Genomic DNA, 22,000 nt, shown 5'->3' with positions numbered 1-22,000 from the left:
AGCTAATGTATTCAAGTGACTAAGGAAGTTAATTTTGTCGTTCAGATTAAATATTCATTCTGTGTGTAGCTAAAATAATAGGCTAGCCTATAGATTAAGCCTCTTTGCAAAAAACAAACACAAACACAGACATGCCTACTTTACAGGTAGGCTATCGTATCTCAACCCATCAGTCGAGAAGCCATGTGACAAACTGGAAAGAAAACAAAACTCTGTCAACATCAGTCTTGGTTTCATTTCTAAACCGTTTTGAACTGTTGGGCCAAAAATGACGGAACAACAGCACGAAGATAAACGCTACGATCCCAATGACACAACGCTGAAGTTTGTAACGCGCCAGGATGACATAAGTATGTATTTACTACTGTTTATTAAAAAAATATATATATTCGTTTTTATTTTAAGGAGGCAGAGAGAAACTGAAAACAAGTGCGCTTTGTCTCAATAATCCAACGGCTGTTAAAGGAGAAGTTCACTTTAAAATGAAAATTCTGTCATCATTTACTCACCCTCATGTTGTTTCAAACCTGTATGAATTTCTTTCTTCTGCTGAACAGAAAGGAAGATATTTAGAAGAATATCAGTAACCAGACAGTTTTTGGGTCCCATTGACTTCCATAGTAGGAAAAAAATATACTATGGAAGTCAATGGGACCCAAAAACTGTCTGGTTACTGATATTCTTCTAAATATCTTCCTTTCTGTTCAGCAGAAGAAAGAAATTCATACAGGTTTGAAACAACATGAGGGTGAGTAAATGATGACAGAATTTTCATTTTAAAGTGAACTTCTCCTTTAAGTTAGATTCGCATTCGGTTTCAAACTCTGTCAATTTCATTTCTTCTGCCCAAACCAAGGATAATTTCAAGAAATAAAATACCAATTAGCCGTATAAATCAATTTAACCATGACATTATGATATCAAACTAAAAGTAAAATGTTAAGAAAAATTAAATTAAATAGCATAAAAGCTGCTTCTCTTACCGCAACATTATCTAGATTCTAGATTATGTCTAGATGCTACTTACTGAATACTGAGCAATGTAGTCTTTATGCTGCTTTTAAAATAGAAAGAGTATTCCACGTGAAACGTTTCCAACAGTTGTAATGTAGGCCTCTACATCTTTGTCACATCACGACCTCATAGTTGCATGGCATCCAGTCAACTTCTTAAAAACATGTATTTTGTTCATAAATCAAAATTATAATAAAAAATCAAATGATGAATCAGTTGATTCACTCTTGAAATGAAGCCAAGCACACTGCCTGCACAAGCAATGGCCAAAGGTTTTCGCATATAGAAGCTTGTATTGTCAATAGTACTGAATTTCCTTGTGTTTTTAAGCAGTTATTATGGCAATTGCACGTGCATCCATTGCTTAGTAGAATTCAAGTTCAATTAAGTTTGTAGTTCAGTATAAAAATATTCAAAAAGCTTTACACAAACCATCTCATCACCAATTAACTTTTATACTCAGCCGGGGATGATGACCCTGAGACTCGTCGTGCTGAGATGTCCTGTGGCCATGCTGTCACTCCACAGTCATTGACTGGGTGGTGTCGAAGTCTACTTGACCAGGTATTTAGAATAAAGAATCAGTAGGCTACTTGTTAACAGGCACATACTTACAGTAATCTATAATTATTTCTGCCTTTCATTCTTAGGGTCAGCACAAGTTTTTGTGCCCTGCACTTAAAGATGACACAGTACAAAGATGCAATGCAGAATGGCCCTATGTGGAGGTGCGGAGGTTGGCTGTACTGACACAAGAGGAACAGAGCCATTTTGAAGAGACAATGGCTGTCCTGGCTGCAGCTGAGTACTGCGAACACAAAACAGTAAGTTACTGGTGCACTCAGATGCATGTATCCAAAAATAATTGCATCCTTGTATATTCATATGTGTAAGGATGCAAATTTTTTTTTTTATTAAAGGTGACATATTATACCCCTTTTCACAAGATGTAGGCTAATATAAATCTACAGTGTCCCCAGAATGTGTCTGTGAAATTTCAGATCAAAATACTCCCCAGATCATTTATTAGCTTGTCAAATATGCCCCTTTTTGGGTGTGAACAACAACGCACTGTTTTTGTGTCTCCCTTTAAATGCAAATGAGCTGCTGCTCCCCGTCCTTTTCAGAACAGGGCCACGAGCTTCGGATATTCAGGTGTTGTGCCGAATTTCGACCCCCACCAAATTACTATCCCCCTCGCATTGGTAGGTTTAGGATTAGTTGTGGGGGAGGGGTTAGAATTAGGGGTGGGGTTAGGATTAGGCAATCAGGTATTGACTTCAACGAGGGAGGTAAAAACACGGAAAAAGTCAGATTTTCATGCTATGTCCCCTTTAAAATGTTACTTATAATATATATGCTTCTTTTTCCATTCCTTGATCTTTAAATTTATCTATTTACCTTCAGTGTCCTGGCTGTCAAACTTTTGTTGAGAGAGCAGACATTACCAACCTCTGTGCCATTTGCACAATCTGCACGGCTGAGATGGGTCGGACATATCAGTTCTGCTGGCAGTGTATGAGAGAGTGGAAAGGTCCAGGCCCTCGATCTGACCGCTGTGACAACCCTGGCTGCACCAATCCCGACATCGAAAAGCTGGCAAAATGTCGTAATGTAATACTACCTGAAGTTAATAACGTGAGTTGTCCCTCCATGCGGGCTTGCCCCACTTGTGGCAATCTTGTTGAGCACGACACAACAGGGTGCAAGAATATCATATGTAATCGCTGCAGGGTAGAATTCTGCTTCGTCTGCCTGAAAGTCACTCAAACATGTTTACAAACAAGCAGTTACTTCATTGGCTGTTCAGCTGGGGTCGCGCCACGGCAGACTTCCATTCCTATCTGGAATAGAAGTGAAAACAATTGAAGAAGCCAAGTAAAATGACGTTAAAGGAATAGTTCACTTTAAAATGAAAATTCTGTTTGTATGAATAAATGGTCGGTTCTCTCCGGTGACTCTCTGTGTATGTAGTTCATTGGATATACTGCACATGAAGAAACACTACAGTGTTCAGCATAAGAAAGAAATTCATACAGGTTTGAAACAACATGAGGGTGAGTGTATGATGACAGAATTTTCATTTTAAAGTGAACTATTCCTTTAAAGGCTTTATTAAAATGTTCCATTCCTTGTGCGTAATAAATAAGCTGTGATTTTATGCAAAAATCAAATATGTAAGGTGAAGGCTTTTTGTGTAGATTTCTGTCCATTGCTCTTGTTCTTTAAATAAAATGGAATGGAATGAAATGGATTGTGTTCATAATGGTCACCAGGCCAGCTAAATTTGCTGTGGCATAACTGCAGTACTATATGAAAATGAAGTCAGTTAGCTGATTAATATTGTGCCATGGGATATTTAATCAGTACTAAAAAGAAAAGCAGAAAAATTGTGGTTTTTGAAAGTTGTAAATAAAACTTGTCGAGTTCACACGCATAGGTTTAGTTACCTATGATCACGCGCGTGAACTCGACAATCGATTACTATGGTCTTCGACCGAAAACAGGAAGAAAATACAGGTATGTGCGCTGGCTGAAATAACATCATTTTTATTAATATCTTTCACATCTACTGCAGTCAGATTCACCCGTGATCACTCTGAAGGAATCACTCACATTAGCTGTGCACTTGTAATGACACATCAAGGATGTTAAGAGGCTAAAAGCTGGTTTAAAACTTGCCCCATTGAAGTCAACAGGATGCAAATTTTAAAAAGAGGATAACACGGTGTAGGCAACACCGATTTTTGTCGTTGTTCTCTGTACTGACAGCACTCCAAATTTACAAAAAAATGAGCTCAATGTTAAAATTGACCGGAGTTCTCCTTTAATTGCCAAATCCTTCTGGCAAAGAAACAGAGTGGAACTGAGGAATACTGGTTTTGGTTTCTGTTATGCTGAAATTTGATTCTCTGAGAAATGTGCCGAGATTTCAAAGGACAAGATTCCTTTATTCTTCTCTGGAATCTTAATCTAATGGCTCAAATGTTAGACAGGTAAACAATTTAATTATATGGCAAATGTTGAATGGAGTTTCCCTTAAGGCCCTATGAAAATATTAACTGGTTTTTCAGCTCAGATGTAGTGCCAACAAAAGTTAAGATGCAATACAACTAAATAATGCAACAATTAAGCATGCAAAACATATACTGATAAAAACGGTACATTCTAGGTTGCATGATAATGTAGCCGATTATGGTACATGTCATACTGATGTGAGCTCTTTTACCAGTGGGGTAATCTGAGCTAAACAGGGACAAGGTGAAGTCTTAAATCACAGGGGAACGAGAGAAGACCTGTCTCAGTTCTTTTTTATTACTGAAACAAGTCTTGAGACCTTTAAGACATCATCAGGCATTCCAGTGATCATTCTGAAAATCGTATATTTGTCAATGCAGACATTATAGACATTTCAAACTAATGAAGAACATATAGAGACTTTTTTTTAACTGATTATGTGTTTATTTAGCATGAGGCAATGTATTTAATTCTAAACAAGAAAAAGTAATAAAATTTTACAACAAAATAATTGGACCCATCTGTTAACTTTGATGAAAAAAAAAAGAAAACTTAATAGGGGCTATTCAGATGCAGAACTTTGACTGGACGTCGTCTGCTGAGACTTGAGCTTCTTGTAGTATTTCTGGAGGAGGGAGAGAAAGAGGATAAAAGGTAACTATAAATAAATGTGAGTGTTCAGTATGGACTTTAACAACACTTAAACTAATATTTAATCCCAATAAGTAAATAAGGTGCAATTGACATTCAGAAATTAAATAGTAACTTGTACCTCCATGTTCTGGTAATGCCTTAGGCTACTACAGTGACTTTTCTTAGCAGTTTCCTCATTGCCATAGAACAAAGAGCAGAGTCTGCAGAAGAAACCTGTCTTGGGCACCACAAAGTCAACCCCTGTGAAACACAGATAACAAAAAAAAATCAGATGTGATAAAGCATATGATTCAGTCATTGTTCACAGCATTATCAAACACAGCCTTTTTGGTTATAGAAAGCCAATAATTTAGAGCTGATGTTAGTGTCATTTGTAGTGGATCTCTTACCAATGGGGTTGTCTGGGCTAAACGGGGGCAAGGTGAAGTCTTCACTCACAGGGGATTGAGAGCGGGCCTTTTTAACCTCTGGTTCCTGTATCGACTCAGTCTCCCGACGTTGCTTGGACTCTTCTGCAAATTAAAATGAAGGAAAGGTATAAGCGAGAACATGCAACGGTACAAAACCCCCCAGCTAAAATATATTAATATGTGATGCAAAATAGTTGTCTATGAGATTGAATACCTTTGATAGTGGATTTTTTATTAGGGACTGGTGTGCCAACAATATCGCTTTCTGACTTAGCAGAATTGTCATCATCTTTAGCTCTAGGCCTGTCCTCTTCTGACCCTGAAGAGAGCTCCAGACTCAATGAATCTGGAACTGTTTCAGACGTTTGCGGTTCTGGCTTAACATTAAGATCCATGGATTCTAGAGCTGCAGGAGGACTCTCGCTTATGGAAGCAGCTGCCGTTGGTTCACACTCCGCACTCATCTCGGGCTCCTCTTCTTCCTCTTCAGCACTCTTTGTCGCCCCTCTTTTACCTCTTGTGGATCGCCTCACTACAAAGAGCAAAAAGGGGACAACAGTGATTACAAAACCCACGTGCCGTTTAGACTTAAAAAAAACCCCTCCTTTCTATCTTTTACTCACCTGGGGTCTGACGAGCCCTCTTTTTGGCCCTTGTAACTCTCTTTTTAATATGCTTGTCCTCTTTGATCTCTTCGCTAGGTGGTTGTTCGTCTTCCTCCTCCCCAACTTCATCCACAGTTACAAAATTCATCTTGCGGAGCTCTTCCAGGTCACATGAATCCTCTTCGTGGCTTGGTGATTTCACAGGCTCCTCTGGTATGATTGGTGTTGTGCTTCTGGGACTGGTTGGCTTGGCTTCAGTTTTCTCCAACTCCTCAATCTCCTCATCGTCACCTTTGGCCTCATCCAAGGTTACAAGAGTCTGAAAAAAAAAAAAAAAAAAGGCCATGTAAACATACAGGAAAGAACTAAACCAAACCAAGGTAGCCTTAATGATGGGTTTGAATACAATTTAAGTGTTGGCAACCAAAAAAGAACTGACCTCAGGGTTGAATGAATCAAATTCCTCCTCTTCATCATCAATCTCATCCAACGTGACCAGGCCTTGAAGTTCTTTGTCCAACTGGTATTCTTCACCCCCCGTTTCATCTTCTCCAACCTCATCAACTGTTAAAAGTCCCTCAGGTACTTCATCAGCCTTTGAACGCTGATCCTCATTTGATTCATCAGGATAATCTTCCTCGCCCTCACTGACCTCATCAAGAGTAACCAAAGCATCATGGGATGGAAGTTCAGAGATCACAGTTGCCTCATCTTTACTGTCCATCTCTGAGGCAGATGTTTCAGGTGGTTTGGGTTGGTCATCTTCTGATTTCACTAAAGTTTCTGCAGAAGTTAGTGGGCAGCCTTCCTTCTGTGAAGGAGAGGAGGAAACTGCCTGGCTTGGCTCAAATTCATCCAAGACCCCAATGTCAGTGCTTTCTTTCACGGTTGAAAGGGTCTCAACATTGGCATCCATCATGGCTGAAGCACTTTCTGCTACAGTACAAAGCTCTGTTGTCTCGTTTTTCACAACGGCAGTTTCCATCCCATCTGTTCCCAGCAGTTTATCAACACACTCTTCCTGAGACTCATGCTCTTCTGGCTTTTGAGATGCGACCACTTCCGCAACTGGCGTGGTTTCTTCAGTCTTGGTGTCCATTTTGTCCATACATTCAATAACTCCCGGTTCCCCTGTCTCAGAAGGTATAGTCTTGTCAGTATGTTCTGGTGTATTAGCTTGACTTGTCTGTGCAATAGGAGAAACGATTGAATGGGGATCGGGTTCATCCCGAATCTTCTCGTCCTTAGCTGAAGACTCTGCGTTTGAGACCACAGTGTCCTCTGCATCTGGGGCCACAGTGTCCTCTGCATCATCCCCTACTTCGTCAACGGTGACAAACTCATCAATGTTAAATGGAAAAGGTTCTTCATCGTTTTCCTGTAAAGCACAAATTCCTAATCAGCAACGTCTATTTTTCCAGTTATTAGACTGCAAACGTGTTCAATGTTGATGCTTACCTTTTCGGTTGTCCTTGTTTTTGAGTGACTCCTTGAGGGTTGTGAGTTTTTGCTATGACTCTATAAAAAAAAAAAAAGCAAAAACAACAAATCAAGCAAAAACATTAACATTTCAGAGCAATTTCACAACTGAAGAAACAGAACCATCAAAGTAAAAATCATAACTATAACTATATATATATATATATATATATATATATATATATATATATATATATATATATATATATATAAGGGCTGTCAATCGATTAAAAAATGTAATCGCGATTGTCATGAGTTAACTCGCGATTAATCGCAATTCATCGCACATTTTTTATTTGTTCTAAATGTACCTTAAATTAAAACTTTTCAAGTTTGTAATACTCTAAATCAACATGGGCATGGATAAATATGGATGCTTTATGCAAATGTATGTTTATTATTGAAACCATAGTCAACAGAGCATGAAGACGAGACATGTTTCAAAGGTCATAGATGTTTTTCAAAGAACTTGTTCATGTCTATTAGACACATGTAGAAAGAACAAAGAAATACCAGGTTCCCATTACTTCTCTTTCTTTGCACTGAGCAATTAACTAACACAAACATGTTTAGATTTTTGCATGACAGGGCAGCTCTTCTGAAAATGCTAAATGTACATTTATTATTACATTAGTTTGTCTCTCTCTGTGCCCATTTTAATGAAGCTAAATTCTGAATAAAACTGTTTTCATTAGTATATATTTACTGTTTCTTCTGTTTCTTAAAATTAGAGAAGCAACATAATATCGGTGTTTAACTGAATTAAAGCGCTGCTCCTCTCTCCAGCACGAGACGCAGAGAGAGAGAGAGAGAGAGAGAGAGAGAGAGAGAGAGAGAGAGAGAGAGAGAGAGAGAGAGAGAGAGAGAGGTGCGCGCGTGTGGTGGGAGAGCAGTACCGGCGATTCTCAGAAACTAAGGTTTGGGCGCTTTTTTAAAAAAAAAGAAAAAAAAAGAAAAAAAAAAAAAATCGCTAAAGGGGTCTGCAATGTCGCTAAGTTGGCAACACTGTATCTCCATTTCTCCAACTAGGGGTTGGGCCACGGGTCAAACAGAAAATACACGCTGCGTTAATCGCCCGTTAAAAAAATTAGTGCCGTTAATATGATTTTGCGTTAACGCGTTATTAATGCACTAACTTTGACAGCACTAATATATATATATATATATATATATATATATATATATATATATAAATATAAATAATATAATAAATATATAATATATGGTCCTTCTCACCCTGCGATCAACATCATGCCCCCTTGATCGCTTTGACGGAGGACTGGATTCTCGCCTACTTCTTCGGGAGGATGATCCCCCACGCCTGGTGGTAGGACCATCTTCTTCAGAATTAACCCTGTTCCTGTGCCTAGTAGCTGACTCCTTCTCTGGGGATGAGGTGTCCACAGGCCTGCTTCTGGACCCGGAGTTCTGAGACTTTTTCTCTTTTTCTGCCTGTTTTTTGTTCTCTGCTTGAGTGGTTTTCTTCGTCGCTTGAGCAGGTTTCTTTGAGCTTGATGGACCTTTTGTGGTTGTCTTCTCTGCAGTTTTTTTCTCCATCTCTGCCTTCTGTTTGGCTTCCTCTTCAGCACGTTTTAACGAAGACTGTAAGCGACACTGATGGACAGCTAATTCAAGGGCCTTCAAAATTTCCTGCGTAACCGGAGGAAAGTCCAGAGAGTCGTCGTCGATCTGTAAGGGCTCAGGCACTGTTTGGGGAAGGTTTGAGGCACAATTAACTGTGACAGATGAATTACTGACAGTTTGATCAGAAGTGGAGGGCAGATCAGAGGCAGAATCTAAGGTTGAAATAGAGTCAGATGCAACGGCTGCAAGTTCAGTTTGATTACTTGACTCATGGTTAATGTCCGCCTCTAAAGATTCAGTTGGTGTCACTGTCAAGTCATTTGATTGGCCCTCGTTGATCTTGAGCTCCTGTTGTCCACATGCTTCCTCTTTGACATCAGTGCCTTTGGTAGGTTCTTCTGGACTCTGTGTCTCCTTGTCGTCATCTTGCTTATCATTGTCAATTTTGCTTTCTTCCACAGATGTAGGAACCAATTCTTTGGGAGCATCTTCAGCCTGTGGGACATTCTGATTGTCGTTCGCGAGTGAAGTCACTGTCTGATTAGTTGTGTCAAATAAGACAACGGATTCTGAAGAAGCCATTTCATACTCTGCTTTTGCAGACGCCACCGAAACAGCGGATTCTCCTGAGGGAACCGAGGATGCCAATTCAAGATTTGTTTTCTCAGGTTCAACTGAAACTGAAGATTCTGAAGCAGGAACAGAGGATGTAATTTCAAGCACTGTTTTCCCAGATTCAGAAGCAGGAACAGATGATCCAACTACATTCTCTGTGTTCACAGATTCAACTGAAACAGCAGATTCTGATGCAGGAGCAGATGATTCAACTTCAAGCTCTGCTTTCCCAGACTCAACTGAAACTGCAGATTCTGAAACAAGAATAGATGATTCAACGTCAAGCTTTGCTTTCCCAGACTCAACTGAAACGGCAGATTCTAAAGAGGGAACAGATGATTCAACTTCAAGCTTTGCTTTCCCAGACTCAACTGAAACGGCAGATTCTGAAGAGGGAACAGATGATTCAACGTCAAGCTTTGCTTTCCCAGACTCAACTGAAACGGCAGATTCTGAAGAGGGAACAGATGATTCAACTTCAAGCTCCTTGTTCATAGACTCAGGTTCTGCACTGGGAACTAAGGATCCAGCTTCATGTTCTTTTTTCACAGATTCAGTCTCCGGGGTCACCATGACAGTTTCAGTAACAGCTTGGGTATCCATCTCTGCTTTAATCTCAGGAGTAGGTTCATTAGCAGGCATTCCAACTGCAATGTCTTTGGGACTTGCAGTAACTTGGGTTTTCAACTTCAACTTTTCTTCACTATGCACAGTAGATGTAGTAGATGCACCAGAAGCTGTTGCTGCAGCCACAGGCTTTTTAGCTTTGCCCGTATTAGGTTTACTCTCTGTTGCTGCTGATTGACCAGGAGGTTTCGTTCTAAGAGGAGAAAATTATTTTGAAATTTCCAGAATCATTGTATAAAGAAAAGCTAAATATTTAGTTCTTCGCCTCTTACCCTTTTGCATCTAGCTTCTTTTTCAGCTGTTAAATAAATAACATGTTAAGTTATTAATTGCCACTGTGAAACAAGTGATGCTACACATACAAATGGCTAACAAAACCTGCTAAACTACCTTGATTGGTTTGGCCAGTTGGAAGCTGAGGGTATTGTTCTGGACTACACAACGAAACTTAAGGAAGCGGATGAAAATAGCCCTAGCCATAGCAGCATTCTCCATTTCAAAAATCATCTGAGATTGAAAGAAAATTAAAAACAATATTACAACAGTCAGTTGAGATCTTTTACTTTCCTTTAATAATGGAAATAGATCTGCAGATATTATGCAAGTAAAAATAAGTTTAAATTTGAGTTTCTTACCCTGCCATTTAGAGGCAAAACCTTCTTGAATTTACCATAGCGTTTGATTACGGTCTCTACTTCTTTGTTTGCCACAAGTGTTTTTGGTACATTACTAACAATGAGAAGGCGTTCTGGCAATGTGATGATTTCCTGTGGTCAGAAGGGGAAAAAAACATTCACTATAGAATAAGTCTGAGACATGATACAAGTTGTTTCATTTTATTTTAAGTCAGTGTTATCTCTTCAGCATTTACTTACAGGTGATTTCTCCATGCCCATGATCACTCTGAAAACTGACTCCTTTGGGAAGAAAAGGATAAAACAGTTGGTCAGTACTAACCAGTATTAATCAAGAGTATAAATGTACCTGAGGCATAATGCACTCTCTCTTATAGACAACAAAAAGAGCCCAGTGCCAGTGTTGTGTTCTTAAATGAGAACAGAGTGCTTAAAGCAACTATAAGTAATCCATGAATAGGTACGAAATTCAGTGAAAAGAGGGGATTGCTTTACAGCAGTACGTCACACAATATGTCACACCAACGTAGCTTTAATGAAGGAGTATTATTAGTACAGACATCATGAAAGAGGCTAAGACACCAAAGAGAACGTTGACAGAAGAATCTACAAAAAAAAAAAGTGGGCATGACGTTGCAAACCCAATTGGTCTTGATGGTAGCTGTCCGTTTCAGGAGAAAAAAAATCTACTTGCCAGTGTTATTTATGAAAGACAGCTACAAAGCTACAAAAGTTTGCAACCTTCCAAACCTATCTCTGTTAGCTTGTGATAGTCCAGGGGTTCTCAACTCAGGTCCTCGTGGTCCAAATTCCTGCAAGGTTTAGCTCCAACTCTAATCAAACACACCTGAACAAGCTATTCAAGGTCTTCAGACTTACTAGAAAGTTACAGCCAGGTGTGTTCGATCAAGGTTGGAGCAAAACTCTGCAGGAAAGTGGACCTCGAGGGCATGAGTTGAAACCTCTGTAATACTCTACACTTAAACAGAGGTTCTCAAACTTTTGGAACTAAAGCCCCCCAAAAGTCTCCCCTTTTATGTGGCAATCTTACAATTCACGGTTCAATGTTGGACAGCGCAAGCCTGATGTCATCCTCCACATTGAGCCGATTTCGGTACTTGGTTTACAAGGCAGTCAATTCTGAAAACCCGGCCTTGCACAGATAAGTTGAGGCGAATGGAAGAAGTAATTTTGCATCGTCGTCAGACAACTGCGGATAATCAGTCATCACACTCAATCCCAACGAAGGCAGAGAGCAAGAGCTATAGAGGTGTCGCAATTTGGTATCGCTCTTTAAATACACTGACTGCTCCTCTATCTCTACTGAAAGGTCTTTTCCAGGACAACTGAAGGGATTTCTGACCCAAACAAATGAACTGAAATCCTCACTGAAATAACGACCGAATTGTTGTCTCAGTCCTTTAGCACTGCCTTTTTGTCTGAAGGAAGAAAGATGTTGGCATCTCTGCCTTCCATCGATGCGTTCAACAAATTCTACCAGTCGAAAATGTCTACAAGGTATGACAACTGCACTAACCACAGTACTGCGCAAGATTGGAATACGCATCAACAAGAAACACCTTTACCTCTGAACGCAATTAGTAGAGGCGATGTAAATCCAGCTGTGTTTTTTTTTTTTTATGTAGAGCTCGACACTGTCAAAAGTATATCATGTGCAATGTGGCCTATAGCAGGGGGCTCTAAAGTTGCAAAAATACACACAACTACAAACAGTTGTTTTAATAAAACTGGGGTAAGAACCAACAATTTCTATGTTTCTAGGACATTTATAAAATATTTTTTCCTCTTTATAATTTCAGACAGAGATGGAGTGCACACTCACGGTGTAGTTCAGGTCTATAGGTTGCACCATCATCTTTATGGTTATCTCTTTCTCGTTCACTTTAGCTGGGTTCTCAGAGCAGGCCTTCACCATTGCTTCAACTGCCTCTGTGTTGGGCATCTGTAGGTAGGCCTAAAAAAAACATACAAATACTGTTAAAATACATAATACAATATGATATAAAAACAATATAATTAATAAATACTAGTAACAATATAATAACAAAAATACAACATCCATTTTTTAAATCAAGGATTTATGTAATGTTTGCAGTATGTCATTCAACAAAGACAGGAAATAGGAATCAGTGCCATTGACAATGGAAGTTAATCAGCTAATGTATACGTTTGGAATGTTTCTATTGTTCGCAACTTACAAACCAGCTCATATCAATCCCTTCTAGTAGCATCAGCTAACTTTAGCAGAAAATCATTGTTTAACTATCATGGAAAAGAATTGCCAATATATATATATATTTTTTGATGGATACAAAGGCTACCAAATTTGAGATTTCTGATCCAGTTTGTTTGCAAGCTTCCATGGCTGCAATATGCTGCGTTTTCCACCAAATGTCAACTAGTGATGTCGAAATACTATTGGGAACGCACATTTCAAAGCAAAGTAACTGGCTGTAGCATTGTTTTGTTTTTTTTAAACACGCATTTGAACTTAGCATGTTTTCTAAATCTCTGCAAACATATTATTATATTTTTATGCTTTAGTACAGTCAAAAATTACATACAGCACCTTTAATGTTATTACCTTCTGTTGAGTGATTGCTATGACAGGAGTTGCAGTGAACCCATATGGTTTAGCAAGATTGGTGAGGTCATCCTCAGTAACCCCTTCCTCTGGAAGATTCGTAATCTCAACTATATTTTTTCTCCAGGGTACTTCCTGTAGTCAAAGAAAGAAGGTAGAAGTAGTTATTATTTGTAAAAAAAAATAAAAAATAAAATAAAATAATATATAATAATAATAATAATAATAATAATAATAAATATATATATATATATATATATATATATATATATTTTTTTTTTTTTTTTTTTTTTTTTTTACTTTAAGTTTGTGTACATGCAGTTTAGAGGAAGAACACCAAATAACATACCTTCTTTATAAACTTCTTGGCAACTGCGGTCTCTGCCAAATCACACAAACAAATGTTATAGTTATAGATAGATAATTGTTAGATTGTCCAACATGACCACCGGAACAACTACAAAGGAAGATGCAGTAACTTACCTGAACCCTTAACAGTGGGTTTAACTTTAGCTGCCTGTACCATCTTTTTGGGGTCGTTCGGTTTTGCCTTGGTTACTTGAGGTGTCTTGAAACCTGGCAACTCTTTTGCTTTAGCTGGCTGAGATGCCTTCACTGGATTTGCACCTTTCACTGGATTTGCACCCTTTACTGGATTTGCACCTTTCACTGGATTTGCACCCTTCACTTTTGCTGACTGAGTTGGTTTTGTCATGGTCACCTCTTTTCTATAAGTCACAAATACATTCACAGAACCATTTGTAAACTGTTCAAAAGAGGCATATATATATATATATATATATATATATATAAAATCTTTATAATTTTTTAGATGCACTGCAAAACCACTGCATGCATGAGAACTTACTTCTTAAAAGGTTTTCTCCTATCATCATCATCTCTTGCATCCTACAAAAGCGCACAGATCGGATTTAATGGCAGAGCTTGGTATAGTTCACATCTCTAAGTGGACTTGACAGAGTCAAACATACCTTCTCCATGCAGATCTTAATGACTTGACCACGAATTGTCAGGTTCTTAAAGTTGAGCAAAGCTTTGGCATCCTCCTCTCTCTCCATACATACAGAAGCCTGAAGAGAGGAAGAATCACAAACGTTTGCTTTCACAAATTAGCGGCAATTTGGGGGTGGCAATCGCTTGAATGGTGGGTTCATTATTACTCAATGAAAAACACAACAACAAAACAGTATAATGACAAACTCACTTATATTAAACATAGAACTTTTATTAACAAAACAAATAAGATGGCGTTATTAGCAAAAGGAATAAGCATGGCAGACGCATTCCTGTGGTACGCTTGAACGTGTGTGTGTAAATTAGAAGTGCTTCCTCTGGAAGTTGCCACCTTCATCAGGGAAAGTTTACAGATTGCCTCAATGTTTGCAGGTTCCCAATTAGCATTGGGTTTAAATCCAAAATACTGCCAAAAAGGTGCTTTTATATTTTGCTTTGAAACCAAATCTTCCGCCATCATGTTTTCAGTAATCTCGCAGTCTTGCCTCACTCTCATCACGTGAAATCTGACTCCTGCTGCTGATCTGTGCAGCGACTCTCGCTCGACTCATGCTGAATTAACCAGGTACGTTCTGTTTTTAAATTGTAGTGTCTGTTCTCTAACTGAACTAAATAATTTGTATTAGTATAAAAAAATTAAAAAATAAATAAATAAAAAAACAACGGTGGAGGGCGGGGCCGGGCAAGTTATGTAATCGGTGCGCAGCCGACTATCACAGCAAGCCTAATGCTGAGAATTCATCTTAGCCATTACAGGAATAAATTACATAATAAATTAAATTAAATAAATTAAAATAGAAAAGTTGTGTTAAACTGTTATATTAATTCGCAATATTGCAGTGTTTACTGTATTTACCTCTCGAATCGCCTTCAGGAGGATGGCAGTGTATATCTTGCCAAAAGGTTCAATGGCATCAGACAGTTCTTTGTTAGTAGTCCCATGAGGAAGTCCAATGAGCCTCAGCAAACATGATGTGCCCGGGGCATCCCTGCCTTTAGGCTTCATATCATGCAAAAACAAAGATAGCAATTAGATTTCATATTTTTAGCACAGATACTCTTATCTTTAAAAAAAAAAAAGTGTTTTCAAATGACCCTGCAGCAAATACGACAATATAATGACCTTAAAGCCAAAGTAATGAAGGAACAAGCACATTTACAACTGCATGTAACTGCTGTATGAAGATGTACCTTTGGAGTGCTGGGGGTCTTTGTGACGGTGGTTCTGCTTGACTTGGAGTATTCAGTTCTCTTAGGTGGTGAAGGCCGTTTCCAACTACTGCTGCTGCTTCCCTTTGATGAGGAAGTAGAGGAAATGCTCTTCTTTTTTGCTAGCTCAGCCAGCAAGGCTGGTGCCAAGGACTTTACCACAGCCTTCAAAGTATTACTGTCTGTAATTGAGGAAAGCTCAGCTGTGGGGAAGAAAAGAACTTAATGTAGTAGTACACCAAGTGATTTGAAAGCACAAACAAAAATGATACATTGCATTGCAAGAGCATTGTAATATGTGATCTTACCTGATGACATGAGTTTCATGGCCAGTCGTTCACTACTGCTGGATCTCTGCTGCCGGGACGGGCTGCTCCGGCGGGGACTCGAACGGCGTGCAGGAGAGCGCCTACTGTAAACTGGAGACCTTGATCGTTGAGATGGAGGACTACGGGACCTTCGTCTGTAAGGACTTCCTCGAGACTTCCTATGGGGGGACCGGCTGTGACTTCTGCTACGCCGGTGCCTTCTAGGGCTTCGGGACCGGGAGCGTGAACGGGATCGTTTACGACGGCTTGAAGAGTCATGGTGCCGCTTCGGGCTGGGGGATCTGGAGTATGAGTGTGATCGGGTGTGCCGCTTTGAGCTGCTGTGTTCTGATTTGGGCTCAGGTCTGTGGATGATTGACATTTTTAAGTGAATTTGTGCCATTTAAATGGACAATTGACTTAAAGTATAAGATATCTATCTATCTATATATGTATATGTGTGTACATGTATATATATATATATATATATATATCTAGACCTAAATGCTCAAGATTGATTTTGGTAGGGATTTACCTTGAAACTGAGACAGACTCAACATTCCAGTCAGGGTATCTATAGTAAAATAAATATATGGCTTTTCGTTAAGTTAAATGAGAAATTATCCTATGGAATTCTTAGGTAAAGGAGAACAAGAGCAATAGGAGCAAATCATAAAACACTCACTGTTTCCTAAGACGCCTACAACTCTCAATGTGAAGATTTGTGTTCTGATGTTCAAGCCAGTCCTGTGAACAAAACAAAACAAAAAAAATACTTTAACAATGTCTTTGCTTTTAAAAGAATGCTTTAATTATTAAGTGTTTTAAACAGTGCAATTGATTATAAAAAAAATTGGTGTAACAGATGACCAAGATCTGTAAGTAGATCTTAAAAAAAATGAAATACCAGAGGTCAAAAAGTAAGACATGATAAAGCTTGTTTAACCAACTAGTCTCATTAGTGCATAACAAAAATGGTCCATGATTGTCACGACAAAACTTCTTCAACATGAAAAAAAAAAAAAAAAAAAAAAAAAAAGGTCCAAAGTGTGTTCTTCAGGTATTACGGAGATGGAGATCACCATCTGCCTTTTGTCTTCAGCACTGTGGAAAGTCATCAGGTCTGCCTTCACAATATTTTTTTCAGCCAGTCCAAGGTCTTAAACAAGGTCTCAGCAAAACGGTTTTTCATCAGGCTTCCCCAGGTTCCCAGAAAACGGACCGATTCATTTTCTTCTCAAGCTGGAAATGGCTTGGAGTAGACAAGATGCAACTTTTTTTTCAGCCATGGTTTACCAGCTGTATTATCTACTCTATTTACATCAGCTTATTGGCTTTTTTTTTTTTTTTACCCACAGTGAACTGCACAATTATTGAGCAACTGAAGTTAACAAACATTAAAATTTCATTATAGGTTTCTGATATTTTATTTCAGATTTAAATTTAGTACAGTTTTAGCTCAAAGTTCACCAACACATCGAAATGAATTAAACAGCAATCGAGACCCTTTACATACACCGAATAATGCAAAATAATGCAAATGAGGCACTACTGGGTAAGAAGATACTCACCTTAATCTGGACACATTCAATGTTACATAGAGAGCATGTATGAGGAAAGATTCTTGGAGTAGCTGCTGAGTAATCATTCATCATGGTAGGAGTCGGAAGCCTCTTGGTGGCGGGCACGTTGATTGGAGGCGAAAGGAACGGGATCCAGTTGGCATTCGGACCTCCGGAGATACTGTCCATGGCCATCATTGGAAGAAGCCCAAGTTGAGGCGGCATCTGCGCAGGAGGTCGACTGGGGGGTGGCAGAACAGTCTGGGAGGCAGATGGTCTCACTGGGATCGTCTTCACGAGTCTTGGATCTACTGATGGAGGTTTCTGATGCTTTGGAACAGGGACTGGAGCTGGCTGGCACGGCTGAGGATGCTTTGTGATGTCCATGCCACTGAAGGGTGGTTTAGAGACCTCACTCACATACTTTGGTGACTCTTTAGGCAGGTGTTGTTCACTTGCATAGCCATCTCCGCTCTCCTCGGGGTAGCCAAATTTGCTAGAATGTCCATAGTCAATGACTTGAGATCTCGCATCAACATCCCTTTTCACTTTACGCATACGGATGTCCCGCAAAATAAACGGTAGGTTGTCAGGAGTCAGCTGATCATCTGGATAGTGACTTAGAAGCTCAAGGTCCTCATTGGAGAGTCCAAAGCTGGCTAGGATGCTGCTGGCACTTTCAGAGGTGTAACGTGAAGGCCGCTGTTCTGGTGGAGGTTGGCTGTCCAAACCGCTTGATCCTCCGCCAAAACCCGGAGACTGGAACAGTTGTGAGGAACTGGAAGGACGATCCAAGCTTGAAGATCCGAAGAGCTTGCTGGGGCCTTGGTATACGGACCAGTCCACCTCATCAGATCTCGAAGACCCTGAAAAGATGTTCCCTCCGGAGGAAAGCACGTCATCCCTTGTGTCCTTTCTCATGCGGGGATCTACTTTTTTGGGTTGCTGGAGCATTTGAGTGAGAAGGCGCACTTCCTCGCGGGCTCCCCGAAGGTTCTGGTCTATGGCGGCTTCAAGATCTGGGGAAATCTGCGGCTGCCGTTGTCCTAGTGAGAAGGGCTGGTTGACCAATCCCCCACGAGAACCGGACATTGAACCTGGGCCAAGACGGGCTGCCCCCAGCTCCATTCGAGGCTGTGACCCAAGACCATACTGGCCGGGCACAACGGGTCTCTGAGTGCTGGGGAACAGCCCTCCACGGGGATTATACAATGGATGCGACATGGTGACCTTAAGCAAGTTGAGCAAGGTCAAAGCAGGTGTTGCAATTGCAGACGGAGTGACGCTTGTGCCAGCAATTGCATTCAGCTGGTGCAGTGCCAACTGAGTCTTTATTTGTGCCAACTGGAGGGAGATGGGGCCTAATACCGGCAGACTCCCAAAATGTCTCAGGGAATTTGCAACAGGGGGCACAAAACTTTCCAAGAACAATGAAAAGCTGGAAAAATTAGGGGAAAAAACACACAGAAAGTGTTATTGGCTTGTCGTCTTCACGTCCTCACACAGAAACTGCAAAACGGCTGCAACCATTTTCCCCTTCTGTCACACTCTCAAATCTCCATCTTCAAGGGATTAAAACAGGTTTCCATGTCTTCACTGAAGAAGAAAACAGCAAGCAAAAAAGGACAAGACAGACAAAGGAAAATAATATCACAGCTTTAGAGTATCTTTACACAACATTCATGCAGGAGTTTTAGTGGTTTTCTTTCTTTTTTTGGCCTGGATATGTGCAGGGAGGGACAGACATGCCTTAAGACAGGACAACATGATAGGTCAGACTGTTAATTCATAGATATTAGACAAATGTATATTATGAATACCATGAGCAATATCGTGAGCTTTTTTTAATGTCAATGCTGGCTTTTTAAAATAAAACTTGGCAGTCTGAACAGTCAATATTGTCCATCCATATAAACAAAGATCACACTAGGGTGATTCATCTTCGTGAACAGTTTAATGAGAAAATAAAGAGACTAAAAGAATCTACTGCTGTAAAATAAACTAAAGAGGTGCTGCACTAAAACAATTCTCAAAACAACAACAAATTCTAAGTGAACAAGGGCTGTTTTTTCCAAAAGATTTCTACAATCTACTTAGGCTTATGGTGCTTTTGGGAAACGCAGTACACAAAGTAAAGCAAAGATGTGAATGGTGAAGCCCTACAATTCATCTCACCCTATCAACCTCAATATTTGTTTCAAATAGTGAAAGTGTCAATCAAATGAAAGTGTTAAAGTCAACAAGAAACGGCATTTATCTTCCATAATATCACATTTTTTTCTAAGTTAAAAATAAAAATGGTAGGGCAGGACATAATTATATTCCATTGGGGAAAAAAAAATCTGTCCTTAATGGCCATAATTGACGTAACCTTAGTTAACAGGCAATAAAGTCGGCATGAAACAAAAGTTCACCATATCTATTTTTTTTTTTTTTACCTTAATCTTGAATCAAAATTAATTCTCCAATCATTTAGTCTCCTTAAGCCCTGTCCCTGCAGGCATGCGTTCAAAGGATAGAAATTCAAAGAATGTTGGTAATCTAACAGTTGACGGTAATGATTGACTTCCATAGTAGGAAAAAAATACTATGGAAGTCAATGGCTACCGTCAACTTTCTGGGTCACCAACATTCTTTAATATTCTCTTCAAATATATTTTGTGTTCAGAAGAAAGAAACTCATACAGGTTTAGAACAACATGAGGGTGAGTAAATGATGAAAAAAACTTTCATTTTTGGGTGAACTATCCCTATAAGCTGCATCCATTTTTTGTCCAATGCCCACATCTCAAAATCCAGTCAAAGAGTCCCAGCCCTACATTTTTTTTTTTCTCAACAATCTGTTACTCTTTGATATCTGTCACAAGATGGAAGAATATATAAGAATATATCCATGATGAAATGGAAATATATATATTTCCATTTCATCATGGATTTACACTGTTGTGTTAAAAAGTAGCCTAAAACAATATCAAAACAGATGTCAGTCAAAAAGAAAGATATTATGAACACATTTTTCTCACAAATAACGTGCTCTAACAAAATTATGCACAATGAGAATTAAATAAATGAGGTCAATTTTGATTTCAGTATTCTTCTGATATAACTGATTAATTCCAAACTTTCTTATACAAAACTTTAAAGGTATTGGTCTCAATATCAGAATTTGAATAAACATAAAAAACTGTATTAACCACCATGCATTTGAAAACCACTAAGACTGGGTTCTGCATTGCATTTACTGTCATGACTCAGTAGGAAGTGTTTTAAAGAAAAATATTTACTGCAAAAAACAATTAAAAAAAAAACCGTCTCAGACGTGAGGCCGCCATCCAGCGACTGAACACAAAATGTCCACTGAACAGCAGCCATTTCTGATAGCAGGCCTACACCTGTATTAAATGACAACCACTGGACAGTGGACACTAGACACTAGACAGAGCCATTTTAGGCGCATTTTGAAGAAATACACAAACACAAGACGATGTTATAACCCAGCATCTGCTTCAGTTCCCCGGGTAGCAAAACTGAAGCACATGGAGCACAACTAAATCATGTCAAACTGCAAAAACACGTATTTGTGATGAGACTGGCCAGCTGACCGATAGACCGTGAAGCGTTATAACCAAACAGAAAACTATAACGCTCCCATTACGACACCGCAAGATCGACCGTCGATCATTTCAATGGCGTTATAGTCTGGATGAGGTGTTTGCGTGATGTTTTTGTGGCCAGTGGATCTCATACAAAAATGAAAGCAATGTTTAAATGCACGAAATACGCAATATGGGTGATCTGATGGGCAGATCGGTAGTGAAATCAACTGGATCTGTGCAGGCCTCGGGCTCTGCAGCTTCGCCATGAGTCTCGTTTACCTCGCGCTTCGTCGGCGTCGTCATTTTACAGAGCAACAAGCACTTTATTCGACAAAGAAATCGCCACATTTACACTACAAGCGCTATATAACACTATTGCAATTTACCACAGTAACATACCTCGTATTTTAATATGTAAAATCTTACGATGGAAATGCATCCGATGAAGAAAACGCTCCGATTTCAGTGGACGGTCGGTTTGCGTCTCAGACGTGACTACTCGATCGACGAGTTGTAGAGCAATACATATACTGATATAGTCAGGAAAACCAATCGAACCAGAACCCTTGTGATACGGAAAACGGTCAATCTTTCAGTTATTACGTAAAGACTAAATATTTCGCGGAAAGGGTGAACTTTTTTGCACCGTAGGAAAAGAGAGACAGGTTTTATGCCGTTTCTTGTAAACAGCAGAGAGGGAGTCCTTTCCTTCAAGAATATCCAGGAGATGGCAGTGTTTTCATTTTTGAGACTCTGCTGGCTCAGGCAAAGACTCTAGGCTAGTTGTTAAAACATCACGCCATAACAGTGTAGGCCTAAAAACGTTTTCCCCCCATATATTTCAATGAAGGCATAATATATTTATGTATTTTAGCATTTTTTATGTTCTCTACGTAATTTTGCATGCGTCATGGTTCACATTTAGTGTGACAAAGCACCTGTAAGTTCCTGAATAACTGTAGGCTTAGTTTTGGCCCAGTCATAATCTGATATTCTGAAGTTTAGACTCTCAGAGTTGCTGCATGTTGATGTTCTTGACATCTA

The 22,000-nt window shown here is 39.4% G+C and overlaps 2 protein-coding genes across 6 annotated transcripts in view; one reads left to right on the top strand and one right to left on the bottom strand.

Annotated features, from left to right (window-relative positions):
• Positions 1-140: 140 nt before the first annotated feature.
• Positions 141-3,547, top strand: LOC311080241 (uncharacterized protein). Its single transcript, XM_084110037.1, has 4 exons — positions 141-350; positions 1,478-1,578; positions 1,665-1,838; positions 2,422-3,547. The coding sequence occupies exons 1-4, from the start codon at positions 269-271 to the stop codon at positions 2,881-2,883; spliced, it is 819 nt and encodes a 272-aa protein (XP_083966163.1). The 5' UTR covers positions 141-268; the 3' UTR covers positions 2,884-3,547.
• Position 3,548: 1 nt separating this feature from the next.
• The window catches only part of znf638 (zinc finger protein 638), a 31,957-nt gene continuing 13,505 nt past the window's right edge, over positions 3,549-22,000 (bottom strand). Inside the window, exons 1-25 of one of the 5 annotated variants that reach the window (XM_084110017.1) lie at positions 21,356-21,461; positions 17,370-18,798; positions 16,484-16,545; positions 16,334-16,372; positions 15,799-16,163; positions 15,473-15,693; positions 15,138-15,281; positions 14,239-14,337; positions 14,115-14,155; positions 13,730-13,974; positions 13,596-13,627; positions 13,247-13,381; positions 12,485-12,616; positions 10,882-10,923; positions 10,642-10,773; positions 10,397-10,513; positions 10,279-10,304; positions 8,417-10,199; positions 7,160-7,219; positions 6,141-7,079; positions 5,720-6,020; positions 5,311-5,628; positions 5,076-5,198; positions 4,805-4,926; positions 3,549-4,657 (exon numbers count right to left, since the gene is read on the bottom strand). In XM_084110017.1, coding sequence (XP_083966143.1) covers positions 4,595-4,657; positions 4,805-4,926; positions 5,076-5,198; positions 5,311-5,628; positions 5,720-6,020; positions 6,141-7,079; positions 7,160-7,219; positions 8,417-10,199; positions 10,279-10,304; positions 10,397-10,513; positions 10,642-10,773; positions 10,882-10,923; positions 12,485-12,616; positions 13,247-13,381; positions 13,596-13,627; positions 13,730-13,974; positions 14,115-14,155; positions 14,239-14,337; positions 15,138-15,281; positions 15,473-15,693; positions 15,799-16,163; positions 16,334-16,372; positions 16,484-16,545; positions 17,370-18,584 — 6,756 coding nt within the window. In that variant the 5' untranslated portion in view covers positions 18,585-18,798; positions 21,356-21,461 and the 3' untranslated portion in view covers positions 3,549-4,594. Of the gene's footprint in view, positions 4,658-4,804; positions 4,927-5,075; positions 5,199-5,310; positions 5,629-5,719; positions 6,021-6,140; positions 7,080-7,159; positions 7,220-8,416; positions 10,200-10,278; positions 10,305-10,396; positions 10,514-10,641; positions 10,774-10,881; positions 10,924-12,484; positions 12,617-13,246; positions 13,382-13,595; positions 13,628-13,729; positions 13,975-14,114; positions 14,156-14,238; positions 14,338-15,137; positions 15,282-15,472; positions 15,694-15,798; positions 16,164-16,333; positions 16,373-16,483; positions 16,546-17,369; positions 18,957-21,355; positions 21,462-22,000 lie in introns of those variants that run through there. The other 4 variants (XM_084110020.1, XM_084110018.1, XM_084110019.1 and 1 more) reach the window with 4 other exon arrangements.

The sequence above is a fragment of the Abramis brama genome, assembly GCF_963993115.1.
Source record: "Abramis brama genome assembly, chromosome: 3".
Classification (NCBI taxonomy): domain Eukaryota; kingdom Metazoa; phylum Chordata; class Actinopteri; order Cypriniformes; family Leuciscidae; genus Abramis; species Abramis brama.
This window is presented reverse-complemented; position numbering and strand designations above follow the sequence as displayed.

Coding starts and splice junctions, on each gene's coding strand:
- LOC311080241 (XM_084110037.1), top strand. CDS start 269: ATGACGGAACAACAGCACGAAGATAAACGCTACGATCCCAATGACACA. Junction 1,579..1,664: donor GTCGAAGTCTACTTGACCAG/GTATTTAGAATA, acceptor TTTCATTCTTAG/GGTCAGCACAAGTTTTTGTG. Junction 1,839..2,421: donor AGTACTGCGAACACAAAACA/GTAAGTTACTGG, acceptor ATTTACCTTCAG/TGTCCTGGCTGTCAAACTTT.